We start from the raw sequence: 13,845 nt of genomic DNA, 5'->3' as shown, positions 1-13,845 counted from the left end.
ATGACTTTTTTTATTGAGAAATTCAAGGTTAACGAACGGTAGGCCACAGTCCAGTGATCTGGGCGGCTGGGGTAAACAAACTAGCAGACGCCAGAGGAAAACAGCAGAGCATCAACAGATGCTGCTGGCAGACTTTAACTTCTAGCATGAGGGGAGGTTCTGCTGCAAAAAAAATCTGTAAACATGAGTGTGGTCCCAATTGAAGCAATCCAGGAGGTATGTCAGACTTTGGATGTCCTACAACTGTTCTCACTGGTTCAATTGGAGTCCTTTTGACGTGTGAACTAAACTGTGTGTGACAGTTTTGGAGTGTCCCCTTTTAGATGTTTTGAGGTTTTAGCTCATATTTCAGCAGATTACCGTTGAAAGTCTTGTCAGTCTTTGAACGACAAGATTATTTAAGGACGATCAAGTTGAATTGAGTTGAACCTTGCAATTACTTTCATCCTAGATGACTTTTGGATTACGAATGAAACGTCAGAAAGTTTTATACATCACTGATGTATGTACCATCGATCAAAAACCACAACATGTACAATGATTAACTCTCGTTAGACAATCAATAAGTGATTTCAGCACTACGTCCTGACTGTGGGGAGTGCTATTGTGTGCAGTACTAGTCAGGTTACACACGGAGATAAGGTGATGCGGTTATAGAGGGGAGGAGGATGCAACCTGTTGGAACTTACTGAGGGCAGAGATCTGCCATGAACATGCACGTGTGAATGGCATTAGAATCACCCGTCATGTCTACTTTTGACTGACATGAAGACCGATCAGAAGAAATAAGAGGCGCTTTCCAAACCGTCCAACATCCGCAAGCAACCTGATTAACGAGCCTGAGTCCTCTCTGTCTCAGCTCTCATCTCTTACCTTCAGTGGCGAGGAGCGGCTGTGGGGTTTCAGTTGCTCAATGGGTGGCTTTATGCAATAAGCAGGCGCTTTGCAGGCAGCCGTCCCTCGCCGGATTAATGGAGCAATATTGTGACACGGTCTATGTACTGGTGGGGTGAGCTAGCATGCGCTTGTGTGTGTGTGTGTGTGTGTGTGTGTGTGTGTTTTTTTGCTTTCTCAAGAGATTGTGTGAATGGGGTCTTTTGTGTGCCAGCGTCATCGTGCGTTCACCCACTCACCGCCTTGCAGAAAGTTCAACATGGCCATTGTGGTGAATGACTGCAGCAACGCACGACTCACAGTCTCAAGGGTCAGACTCTGTGTGTGTGTGTGTGTGTGTGTGTGTGTGTGTGTGTGTGTGTGTCAAATAGAAAGAGATGTGGTGTGTCTGTGCTTGTGTTGTTGCAGAGGTGCAGGTAAGTGTGTTTGCCCAATTTCAAACAGTGACATAGACAAAATCCTGCAAGAGCAACTGAAGAATTTGAAGAATGGTGTCACTGAAGGGGAAAAGCACAATTAGTTGGATTATGCGGGAACCAGACTGGAGCTTTCCCCTGTTGTTGTGTGCACACAGTGATATAAACCGTTGGCATGGCAGCCCCAACCTATTTTATTTTGGACTTGTTTCATAACATCTTAATACTTAAGACTTAATTCTGAGAGATATTCCAAGAAGGAAGAGTCTGCGCCTGTTTTCTGATCGCATCACACCACACTCCCAAGACAATGGCAGCTCTGTCCGTAGTTTTACGGGAGCATTGGAAATGGACCTGCATCATTTGAAAGCCACGGGCCCGTGTTCACTTCGGCAGGTTAAAAGTGTCAGCAGCCACCTTGAGGGTGTGAAAGTTAGAGTGATGATGTGGTGAGGTGTAAATGAGGTGACACGGATTTTCAGCTGTCCTCGTTGTATGATTTTCATACTTGTATGTATGACTCTACCAAGAAATAATGAATAAATCAAATGTATAAATTCATTAAAAAAAAAAAAAAAAAAAACAGTGTGCTGATGTTGTGGACTGCCACCATGGTGACGGTCTCTGCAGCGACGCACAGATGTTCACGATGCAACATCCGAGCGCCCTCACATCAGGGAACAAACGCGCATCCCAAAACCCAAACGACACCGAAGCAACAAGGGAACTTACCTCGGAAGTCAGTTCATCCAGCGGCGGAGAGACGCCTTCCTACATCCACCGCTCTAATCTAAACGTTGCTATTGCAATCTGAGCCCGGAAGTGACACGCGCGTCGTGTTGTAGTGAGGATGGATGAGACGGGTGGGGAGGGAGGGAAGAGGGGGGGGGGGGGGGGAGTCATTCCCTGCGTTGTGATTGGACTCTTGGAGGTGGCGCGTGCTAGGGGCCGGGCCAGATGGAACGAGGGCTCGAGGAGGTGACTGCCAAACTGTCAGAAGAAGATCGAGGCCGCGCGCACGACGCTCCCACGTACGATCACGCGCGCACGCAGCGGTGGAAGGAAACGGTCCTTCTGATGCTGTCATGTGTGATGCTCCTCTTGAGTGGGTCACGCTGATAGGGAATACAGTTTATCTGATGTGAAATATCTGGAATTTCTTGCCTTTATTTTTTAATATTTGTCATGCATTATATTGATTTTTGATTGATTTTTTTCTCTTAAAAACTGAAAATTGTAATAGAGTGTCATGCAGCAGCACTGTAAAAAAATAGAAATCCTTATTCCCACTGCACTCATCCTCTGATCACTAACATGCACACTTCATAATTGGAATATCATCCGTTTTAACCAAGCACCAAGTGAAATGTATAATTTGGATGTCATGTTTTTTTCTCATTAGGCTCATCTAATCTAAACTCTTTGATGCGACTGTTCTTTTAACCATTCTTGCAATGAAAGGAAACCTGATCTAATGCCATTTCTCTTATGAAGATGTTGTCTGTTACATGCTGTGCAACAATCTGTCCTAGTTGTTATTTTGAATAGCTCCCTTGATACCATCTGCATCATTCCTTCAAGCGCACTCAGCCCCCGGTATACCAGCCACACAATTCTGTCTCTGTCTCTCATCTAAACTCCTTGAAAATGTCATGGTCTCTAGGCAACTTTCAGAATAGGATGAGGATAATCTTTTAATGTCCAGTCTGGCCTTTACTAGAAACAGTCTCTTAGGCTCACAACCATTTAATTTTTCTAATAGAGAACTCCATTGTTCAGTATTCAGTATTTTTCCATGTATTTTAAATGTGCTGCATTCAAAACCTTACTTAAAGGTTAAGTAGGTGATTCTATTCAGAAACACTTTCTGTTATACTACTTGAAATCCTTGTAACATCCTGATAGCAATGAATACATTAACTGTAAACACCCTGTCCAATCAAAAAAGTCAGGCCAGAGAAAATAATTGACGGCCTGTCTGCTTTTAACAGCGGTCTGAACGAATGAGGCGGGACTCTTCAATGCCTTCAAAATCAAAATCTCTGTTTTTTCCAAAATACCTACTCAAGTATTTTTATCAATGTACTTCAAGAATGAAAGCAAAAGTAATCAGTGTGCAGTAAAGTGGTCCCTGTCTACTATATATATTATTTCTAATAATATTACTTCTGCATTAATGTGTATGTTGTAGATGTTTTGAGGTTGCGCTCATTTGAAGTGCTTTATATACTGTTGGTTAAATCTCCAGCAGTATTTACACATCTGGAGATACATGGTTTTCACTGGACAGGAAGGGGATGAAAGGTTGTTACATTTCACCTCCGCCTTGTTTATTATGTCAATCATGACAATTGAATGGAATTTACCTGTTTGTTTGTTATGACATTACTAATTACAAAGATATGACAACTACTAATCTAAACTTCAAGGCATTGTGTTGCATATTAGTCTTCTTTTCCTCCACAATGCTGCTCTATTTTCTTTATCACTGTTTTTAAAAATTAATAAAAATGTAAAATATATTTGTGTTCTTTTATGTGGAGTCTGAAAAAAGCTAAATTCATATATTAAATAAAATGCACTTTGAAAAGCAGCAGCAGCAACAACAACAACAACAACAACAACAACAACAACAACAACAACAACAACAACAACACATAGTGTAAATAGATAAATAAAGGTTACATTCGGGTTTCCATTCATATTATGCAGCTCTGTGTCCCACTTCTATTAATAAACTATGGGGGGAAATACATGTTTATTGTTTCTTGTCTGTGGATAGGGCAAGGGACCTTATTTCGGATGTAAATAAATACATTTGCCACAAATGGAAACATCAAATCATTTGTGGATACACTGTTTCTAATTTGACCGGATTTCACTCAGGCACCGCCAGAGACAGCTACAGCCGGCGACGGGGTCCTTTTTCCACTGGGCTGAGGAGGATTAGCAGCCAACATGCCGACTGTTGGAGTAAAAAGGGATCTTTTATTCAATGCTTTGGGCAGAACTTACAGTAAGTCATGTTTACAACGCAACGGACACATTTTCGTCCGGTTATCAAATGTCTCTTTTGTCTCTAAATTACTAGAAAGTCAAGAGCACTGGCTTGAATCCTTAATCTGATGGTTAGCAATAGCATTCCACGAGCTGCTAATTTTAACCAGTTAAGTTATCTGGCTTTACTAAAACTGTCTTGAATGAGAAGGTGTATATATTTAAAGGAAACGCCTGTGAAATACACATTTTGATATTAACGTATTTCTGCTGATATTTGTTGTAATAATAAAGTGATCGAGTCCCCAAACAAGTCTGTATTGGCTGTCAGCGTGATTGCATCATTTCCGCCGACCCTGTCATCTAAATCTGCGCCGGCTGCTGTTCAGAACCAGCAATAATATCAATACGAGTAATAATAATAGCAATGTGATGATAGTAGTCAACGAGTACTTAAAGATAGAAAAAAAACGTTTTAAGTTTTGAATGTTTTGTTTCCTTGATGTAGCTGACGAGGAGTTTGACGAGCTGTGCTTTGAATTTGGGCTGGAGCTGGATGAAATTGTGAGTAAACTTAACTTAACCTGTCTTTTGTTTCCTTTACACAATAGATCTTTCTCGTGGTGTACAGTTTGACTCGTCATCCCAAAATGCAAAATGAATAAATACATAATTAAAAGATAATTCATTAAATGTTTTTGACAAGTCACATTGCACCTTGTGAGAGACTTCAGCATGTACAGTTCTGCATCTAAATCTGAACCATGACGTGTAACCACTAACGTTAGTTCTGACTCCGTTGCAGACGTCAGAGAAGGAGCTAATCAGCCGAGAGCAGGGTGACTCCAAGGCACTGGGAGCGTCTGACGTCATCCTGTATAAGATTGATGTACCAGCCAACCGCTATGACCTGCTGTGTCTGGAGGGGCTCGTCCGCGGACTGCAGGTCTTCAAGAATAAGTGAGTGGCGTCCTGCAATGCTAGAGCTGGCATGCTGCTGCGGTTGCTACAATCACAAGGATGATTGATTGCTGAATGCGTGCCAGCGTTGACCGGCTCCACTCCGTGGTGCCACAACAGAGAAGCCTAATGCTGTGATTCAGTGCCCTTTTTTCCAAAGTTATAACGATAGAAATGCTAGAGTGAAATGTCTTGAGTATCAATTTTTGATGGTCAAAACGAAGGTGTGTTTTCAGTTGTGTGCGATGCTTCTCCACTATGGGTGTAGTTCATGCATGCTTCATTGCTACAGATGTTGCATCTGTGTTGCAGGCTGGAGGCACCACGCTACAGACGCGTTAGCCCAGCCAGCGGGGAGCCTCAGAAGCTGTTTATTACTAAGGAGGTGGGTGGTAACATTCATCATTTTCAATGGCAAACAAGCAGTTTGCCAAACAAGTGGTCTAAAGCTATCATGAGTTTGGTTTATGCATCAAATGAACGTGTGTTTTACCGTTGATTGTCGCTCTTTTAATCCACACAGACTGCGGCAGTGCGACCCCATGCTGTGGCAGCAGTGTTGAGGAACATCACCTTCACGCAGGAGCGCTATGACAGCTTCATCGAGCTGCAGGAGAAGCTCCACCAAAACATCTGCAGGTTAATGTTGCACCAAGTACAACTTTCTGTCGCCTTCTGCTAAGTGATGTCCTTTAAAAGTGATGGCACCTGCGTCTCCCAACATTAAAAAAAAAACGAATTTTCTTTCTGATTTTATTATTTTATTATTTTTTTGGGCTACCTGTTCATGTTTTTTTTTTTTTTTTCAAGCTGTGGTTTCTGAAATATGTCAGGTGCTGTGCAAGCTTGATGCGGGCAATTAAGTTGGGCTTTCACGAATAATTGATTGTTTGGTTAGTAAAACATGTCCATCACACTTTTCAGGGTGACATCTCTAAAATGTGATTTTTTTGTCTGACTAACAGTCAAGAACCCAAATATATTTTGTTTAAAATGATTCTGACCAGGCAAGGCTCTGAACGTGAGCCACAGCAGACCTTGCGGAAGATTAAATGTCTTAATTGTTTCACCTCTACGGTAACAGCACTCAGTACTTTCATAATGGGTTCACTGTCCCTGTTAAAAAAAAAAAAACAGGGTCATTGTCGTTGATCATTGTGAGAATATTTGCTTTTTCCAAGACTCAAGTAGGCTAATATGTTACTATTTAAATGAAATAGGACAATGCTTGTGTCATTTTATCCTTTTATTAAAATGATTATCAAAATATTACTTGAAGAGCAATAATTAAATCAGTGAAATGTATTCCATGTAGCCAAAGCCTGTTAAAGCAAAAAAAAAAAACACTACGGCAGGAAACGCCCCACTATTTCCCTGTGCATAGATAATGAGTCCTGTAACTATGTTCTTGTAGGAAGAGGAGCCTGGTGGCCATCGGGACCCATGACCTGGACACCCTCTCTGGACCTTTCACATACACAGCCAAACTTCCAGGAGACATCTTCTTCAGACCCCTGAACCAGACCAAAGAGTACACTGCCACCCAGCTCATGAGCCTCTACAAGGTGAACAGCTGATTGGCCAGGCGTTGGTTAGAAGAGAAGTAGTTTTTTCTTTTTGAGCGATGCTAACGGCGGTATTCTCTTGACTCAACAGACAGACAGCCACCTGAAGCATTACCTTCCCATTATTGAAGACAAGCCTATGTACCCCGTCATCTACGACAGCAATGGTATTGTCCTGTCCATGCCTCCCATCATCAATGGTGAGTACTGCCTTTGGCTTCATGTGTCTGTCTTTGTTTTCTGCCTCTTGTTACACACTATATATATGTTTAGTGATTGATTATTTATTTTTTTATACAGAATCCCAAAGTAAACATGCATAAAATGAGCCATGCTGTGTCTGTTGGGTCAATTGGTTCTATTTGTACACTTGAGTTAGGCTAATACATTGAGAACCACTGATGAACAGTATTAAAACATTTTTTTGCTGTATGGTAATGATGCTGAATGGGCCAAACAAAAAATGAAATGCGGCAACATTTTGGTTCGCCCCACCAAATCTCACTCTGACACTTTTTTGAAAAGTTGGCAGCCCTAATAAAGAGGTTCAAATAAATTAATAAAAAAAAAAATCATATGGTATTACAAGATGTGATGTAACTTAGTCTTATAATATTAAAAATGTTTTGTTTTCCCCAGGTGACCATTCAAAAATCACCCTGAAGACAAAGAATGTGTTTGTTGAGTGCACGGCCACAGACCTGACCAAGGTACAGAGAAATCCCACCAATCTGTTCACTCAGTGTTCTCAAGGAATAGTGACTTCAGCTCGTTCTCTTGTTCTCTCCAGGCAAAGATCGTGTTGGACATGATGGTGACCATGTTCAGCGAGTATTGCTCACAGCCCTTCACGTAAGTCACACATCTGACTCAAATACCAGCTCCGTCATCTCCATGGAGACGGACAAAAACTGGGATTTCATCTCAGCGTTTTGAGGTCGATCATGACAACTGGTTGCTGTGAAAAAGTTGCACAGAGGCAGAGAATGGTGATGCTGTTTCAGCTCTCTGTGGTCACTTTGTCACAGAAGCTGTTCCCCATCAGCTGATTAGGGTGTTGCCCCTTTGAATGATCTACCATGAACATATAGTAGAGTGTCTTTTATGGACGGATGGCATTTGTTTGTCTGTTTCTTTGTTTTTCATCTTCAAACAGCTTGACATTTGTCCTGCATTAACCGACATGAGAGTGTTACTGTGAGGGTGATATGTTCTTCCGTTTCTTGCACTTTCAGGGTAGAGGAGGCTGAGGTGGTGCAACCAGACGGCAAGACCTGCAAATACCCAGTAATGTATTCACTACAATCATCTAGTGCTGTGGCCTTTTTTTTTTTTTTTATAGTGGCATTAGATATTTTTATTGTCACTTTAATTGACATACATTTCTTCTGCTGTCTCCTGTTTGGTGGCGTTTCCTGGTTTGTACATTAGGAGCTGGCTTACAGGAAGGAGAAGTTGTCCAGCGAGTTCATCAACCGAAAAGTTGGCATCAAGTGAGTCATTTTAAATATATGGAATGTTTAAGATGCATTTCATTTTGCTTTCGTCATAGGTTTTGCATCAAGATGCAATTTCACAATTAATATATAATGAGGTACACTTGTACTATCAAACTCAATCTAGAACAGCAGCCTTGCAACTAATATTTTCTTTGTAAAGCTTTAGATGAGGAACGAATGTTAGAAAGACCTTAATATATCGCTGTATAACACAGCATCACTTTTTACTTAGAAGTGTTTGCTTTGTTTTCTCCCGACAGCGAGTCGACTGAGAAAATCGCCCAGCTGCTGACCAAGATGTGTCTGCGCTCCGAGGTCACTGGCGAAGGCGATGAGATCGAAGTGGAGATCCCACCGACGCGCTCGGACGTCATCCACGCCTGTGACATCATGGAGGACGCTGCCATGGCCTACGGATTCAACAACATCCCCTACACCACGCCACGCACCTACACCATAGCCAACCAGGTGCCTGGGTTTTCTCCTGCGTGTGTGTAACCAAATTCCATTACATCTTGTCAAATATGGTGTGTTTTTTCCTCATGCATTTGCTCCACATGTTCACAGTTCCCACTGAATAAACTGACAGAGCTGTTGAGACAAGACCTGGCGGCTGCCGGATTCACGGAGGCCCTCAACTTTGCCCTAGTAAGAAAGAGACACAAAGATGCACATCTTTGGAGTGGGGAAATAACAGTCATCCTCTTATAAATGAAAAGCTGAGTTCATAAGCAGTAAAACACACCCTCGGGGGTTCTGCTGCTACAGCCAAAAAGTTACATCGTCTCACTTGAAAATGTCTCAAAGGAATTTGCCCCCCTCTCTTTTCCTGTAGTGTTCCAAAGAAGACATAGCAGACAAGCTTGGGAAGAAGATTTCAGAGACCAGGGCGGTTCATATCTCCAACCCCAAGACAGCTGAATTCCAGGTAAAGAAGAATATCACAAGATATTGTCTCAATAAAACAGCAATATTTTTTAAACAGAAAAATAGATATTAATTTATTTAGAGACTTAGCCTTAAAAGAAAGTAATGCTTTAAATGAAAAAAAGAAAAACAAGTCTATCCATCCACAATTTAGTTTAAAAAAGAAACAGTGAGATCCAGTGATGTTGATCCAAAAGGTTTTTACCTGAATGTGTTGTGAGTAAAGAGAGTAATCTAAAGGCCTGTGCCCTGTGGCTCTAATATATATTTGTAGTTCAGCAGGAGAGGATGAGCAGTTTCACTTCTGTGTAATTGATCTTCATATTGCTCATACTTGGGTAAATAAATATTTTCTGTGTGCCTAGTGGAAACTAATTAATTTTAGCACAGAATGAAACCTTATTTGTAGCGGCAGTGCAAACTACTGTTGTGTAATGTTTTCAGATTATACATAATTTGAAAAGTTACAATAATATTTTTCTTTGAAAGCCTGAAAATGTTGACATTGAATCGAGAAAGTTGTACTTCTTTGATACTTTTGGTTAATTTTTGTTCGAAAAAATCATTAAAAGTCTGGAGGATGTTTTTTAGAAATGAGGAAAAATACTAATTTAATAAGAAAGACATTCATGGAACCCGTGATCAGTGTTCCCACCGTTTGTCACCACCAGGTGGCGCGCACCACCTTGCTGCCAGGCCTGCTGAAAACCATCGCTGCCAACAGGAAGATGCCCCTTCCCCTCAAACTGTTTGAGATATCTGATGTGGTGCTGAAGGACGAGACCAAAGGTAAGCATCTGCATGAGTGACATGATGGAGGTAAAATAATGTCGTCCTGCGTTTCACAAACTGTACCTGACTTGTTGCCTAGTGATAGCTAATAATAGCGGGTCAAATTCTACTCTGATCTTTTTTGTTTTGTTGGGTTTTGTAATGTCTCAAACATCTTTTAGATACCAAGATTCCAACTGTTCGATTGTTGCTTCCAGTGACTTAATGTATATAATTATGAGAAATCCTAACAAGGTGTCTCATTATAATCTAATTAGAGCTCATCATAGAGTTTAATACCTTCTCCCTCAGATCGCTTTGATACACAGCAATTGCAATGAGACACAATAAAAGCCGTAGTGCATAATTATAAGTAATTATTAAGTAAGTACACATCATTTATAACCTCGCCACTGTCATCATTCTTTTTAAAATGTAAGAAAAATAAACAGAAAAAAGCATACATTTTCATTATATCTTGACACTTGCTTGCAGATATCTGACTGTTGACTTGTTTTCTTAGAAAGTCATTGGTATACTGCTCTTAATCTCCCTAACACTCCCTCTCCCTCATCCCACCCACCAGACGTCGGGGCGAGGAACAGCCGGCGTTTCTGTGCCGTGTACTACAACAAGAGTCCGGGCTTCGAGGTGATCCACGGCCTGCTCGACCGAGCCATGCAACTGCTGGAGGTGAAGTCGGACCGCGGGGACGGCTACCACATTCAGGCTGCGGACGGTAAGAAGCCTTGAGAGGAGGGAGGGGGAGGGAAAATAACAATTAGGTCCAAAGGAATATACTGAAGAGCTAGAGACTGGATTTATCCAGGGAGGAGAAAATCCCTGTGATTTCTGCATTCTCTGGGTTGATGAAATAGTTCTGATGCGCTCCAAAGCTTTAAAGTACTTAACGCATTTCTGCTTCATCGTATTGTACGCTACGATTGGACGATATTAGCTCACTGTAGATATATCGTATCACTGTGTATGTCAGCTGATAAGTAACAAGGAATTGTATACAGAGGCTTGAGGTTTGAGCTCATTAAGAAAAAGTGTTTCCATTACATAGTTTCTCCACCAGAGAGCAGCGACTGATTTAGTTGATATTAACTGTAAAATGTCCAGCTGAGTATGTATGTCGGTCACCATTCTTAACATCTAAGAGATTCATATCTATTTTATGTATTTTTTATTTTATTCCTATTGGTTAATATATCTTTGATTTTATTTCACGCCTCCAAATATCTATCTCTGTCAGAAAACATTGTCTCGGTTGTAATTAAAATTTTTTAAAAAATTGTAATTTTTAAATGAATGACTGTTTTGGGCCCAACAGTAACGGATGCCAGGTTGCTATTGGCAACCATTTTGACAAATTGGCAACTGATTCTTCTTGGAATTAAAGTCCAAGAATAAAAAATAGAGATGCCAAACGGACTATTTGTTGCATTTGTGATATTTAAATATTGCTGTCAGTCAGAACGGGAACGGAACAGCGATGCACGTGACAACGCTGCAGTGGTGCGTTTACTTGCGTGCACACGGGCATCTGTTTCAGAGACGACGGCAGGCATATGAAGTCGTTTGACTGCGGGTTGGAAAGTTCAAATAACCCGTCAACATCACAAACGAATGACAAAGAACCAGATGAACGAAAAACACAGAGCATTTTGGAAGTCCTTTGAGCTGGCTGGAAAATTATAATGCAAGCATGTACAACACACACATGACATATGCATGTCACATTTTCACGTATAACTGCATAGTATCTGAATTACTCAAAATATAGGGTGGCTAAAAATGGCAACCATATTTTCTGTTTTATATTTTTGATTTAAAATATGACATTGCTTGTAGCTCACATGTAATGAAGCCTCAATGTTCCCCTCTTGCTTCTCGGAGGAACCCACGCTACCAGTAAAAGCGATGTCATCTCTGCAGCTTTCAAGGTTTCCAACTGGCCAGCACAGTTGTGGAACATCACGTTTAAGTTTTAGAGTTTTATGAGGTTTTAGTCCGGACAGATAGCCTTTACAGGGTTATGTTAGAACGTGTGTGACAACACGTTGTTGACAATGTTTGCATAACGCATTTAAAATGGCAATCACTTTAAAAAGATGTACTGTAGGTCATGGGCTCCGCACTAACTGATTGCGTCCCTAATAACTCATGTTCAGTCGATGGTGGTTTAATACTGCGCTCAATGAAAGTCGCGTCAGCACTCGTGTCTCTAGTTGTGGGCCAAGAACTCGTTTCAGACATCTCCGCTGCGTCTCTAATGATGAAATACATCTGAGTAAGAGTGCACACTTCAAAGGTTTTCTCTCTCAAGTCTCCGTGAGTGAGATGGCTCGCTAAGTCGTGCTGCATCATCACTCCCAGCCTGTTGTTTTGCACTCAAATCCGTCGACATTCTGGCTCCAATTTTCCCAGAGACTCTCAAACATGATTTGGGTTTTGTGTTCCTCGCTCAGTCCTGAATTGTCCCATACTTTGTCCCCCTAGCTCCGCCCTACCTACCTCTCCACTCACAACCCTCTCCCCTCGGTCGCATGCTCCAAGGTCACTCTGCAGGATATATACTGTGTTGGCCCATTCAGGCTGCAAATCAATGGGCTCAAGTATCAGTGCATGAGGGCAGCGGGGAGAAGGGAAGGCTGACAGGGGAGCGGAAGAAGGGATGAGACGAGACTGGGGGGAGGAGGGGGGGAGAGCCGTGGCTGGGGGGGAAAGCAAGAAAAGGGTATGAGAGCGTGTAAAGTCTGCAGTGTGGGAGAGTGCATGGGAGTCACGTCACCCACTGCAGTGCTGAGCAGCAAGTCTGAGACTGGCACATACAACACCCACCCACGGGTGCTTAGACTGTCCATCTGACAGGCGCAGACACAACCACACTTATAAAAGGAGCACACTGGACTCATCGCTCCCACTCAGCCGGTCTTCTCTGCTATTATTTTCAACAATTCATGCGCCATTAGCCCCCTCCCCCCCACACACACACACATATGTCAGCGTGTCCTTCACCCCATTACAAGGTCATGACCCAGTCCTAAGAGCTCACCTGACTCAGACACGCACCCTGAGGATGTGTCAGTCAGCAGGCTGAAACGGCACCGCAGCTAACTCACCGTCACTCCCGGCACGGGGAGAGCGAGGGGCCGAGGGAATACAAGTCAGCGGAGTTTCCTCCACTTAGCAGGGCAAAAGGGATGAAATAACGAGTCAGGGGATCAGAAGTGGAGGAAGAAACCACTTAAGAGGCAGATGCCTGCGTTTCACTTAACAACTGTGTCCAATGCAGAATCTTGGCCCGCACTCCCTTTTGTTAGGAACGAGACCGCCTTCACGTGACTCTTCTTTTGTCCATTTTACGTTAGTAATGATGTTTGTTTTGATGGAATTGCTATTGGTTTTTGCCACTTGTAAGCAGCAGAATCGAGCTGTCAGCACAAACGGCTTAAACATGTCATAACATTTTAAAGTTGAAATGGCAAACCGGCTTATTTATACATCCAGCGGCCACAAAGAAACACATCATTTGTATGTTGTTTGTTTTTGTTTCAGCTGGGTTTTTGGCCTCTACCAGCTCTTGATGCGGAAAATCTGGCTCTTGAGCTGCTAAAAGCTACCAATGTTCACCAACGTGGTAGTGTACGGTGGATTGTTAGAGATGCCCGCTGCAGCCGAAAATGATTGCACTCACAAAATGAATTGCTGTTATTCATTTATGATTGTGAACAAAAAAAAAACCCCAAACCCAAATTGAAGTAATCCCACTAACAAATATGATCTGTGCCATAGAGCTCCATTGTTGTC

General features: G+C 42.1%; 1 protein-coding gene across 2 annotated transcripts in view; it reads left to right on the top strand.

Annotated features, from left to right (window-relative positions):
* The first annotated feature begins 4,194 nt into the window (after positions 1-4,194).
* The window catches only part of farsb (phenylalanyl-tRNA synthetase subunit beta), a 387,447-nt gene continuing 377,796 nt past the window's right edge, over positions 4,195-13,845 (top strand). For both annotated transcript variants that reach the window (XR_014597883.1, XM_084020121.1), the window contains exons 1-16: positions 4,195-4,326; positions 4,816-4,871; positions 5,113-5,267; positions 5,580-5,652; positions 5,791-5,906; positions 6,682-6,832; positions 6,924-7,032; positions 7,472-7,542; positions 7,623-7,684; positions 8,068-8,119; positions 8,264-8,325; positions 8,592-8,799; positions 8,899-8,979; positions 9,167-9,259; positions 9,930-10,047; positions 10,616-10,768. Coding sequence is in view for 1 of the 2 variants with exons in the window: in XM_084020121.1 (XP_083876247.1) it covers positions 4,269-4,326; positions 4,816-4,871; positions 5,113-5,267; positions 5,580-5,652; positions 5,791-5,906; positions 6,682-6,832; positions 6,924-7,032; positions 7,472-7,542; positions 7,623-7,684; positions 8,068-8,119; positions 8,264-8,325; positions 8,592-8,799; positions 8,899-8,979; positions 9,167-9,259; positions 9,930-10,047; positions 10,616-10,768 (1,618 nt within the window). In the remaining variant the exon portion in view is untranslated. The remainder of the gene's footprint in view (positions 4,327-4,815; positions 4,872-5,112; positions 5,268-5,579; positions 5,653-5,790; positions 5,907-6,681; positions 6,833-6,923; positions 7,033-7,471; positions 7,543-7,622; positions 7,685-8,067; positions 8,120-8,263; positions 8,326-8,591; positions 8,800-8,898; positions 8,980-9,166; positions 9,260-9,929; positions 10,048-10,615; positions 10,769-13,845) is intronic.

Source organism: Eutrigla gurnardus (assembly GCF_963514095.1).
Source record: "Eutrigla gurnardus genome assembly, chromosome: 10".
NCBI classification, from domain to species: Eukaryota; Metazoa; Chordata; class Actinopteri; order Perciformes; family Triglidae; genus Eutrigla; species Eutrigla gurnardus.
Note: the sequence above shows the minus strand (reverse complement) of the source record. Positions and strands in the feature narration are given on the sequence as shown.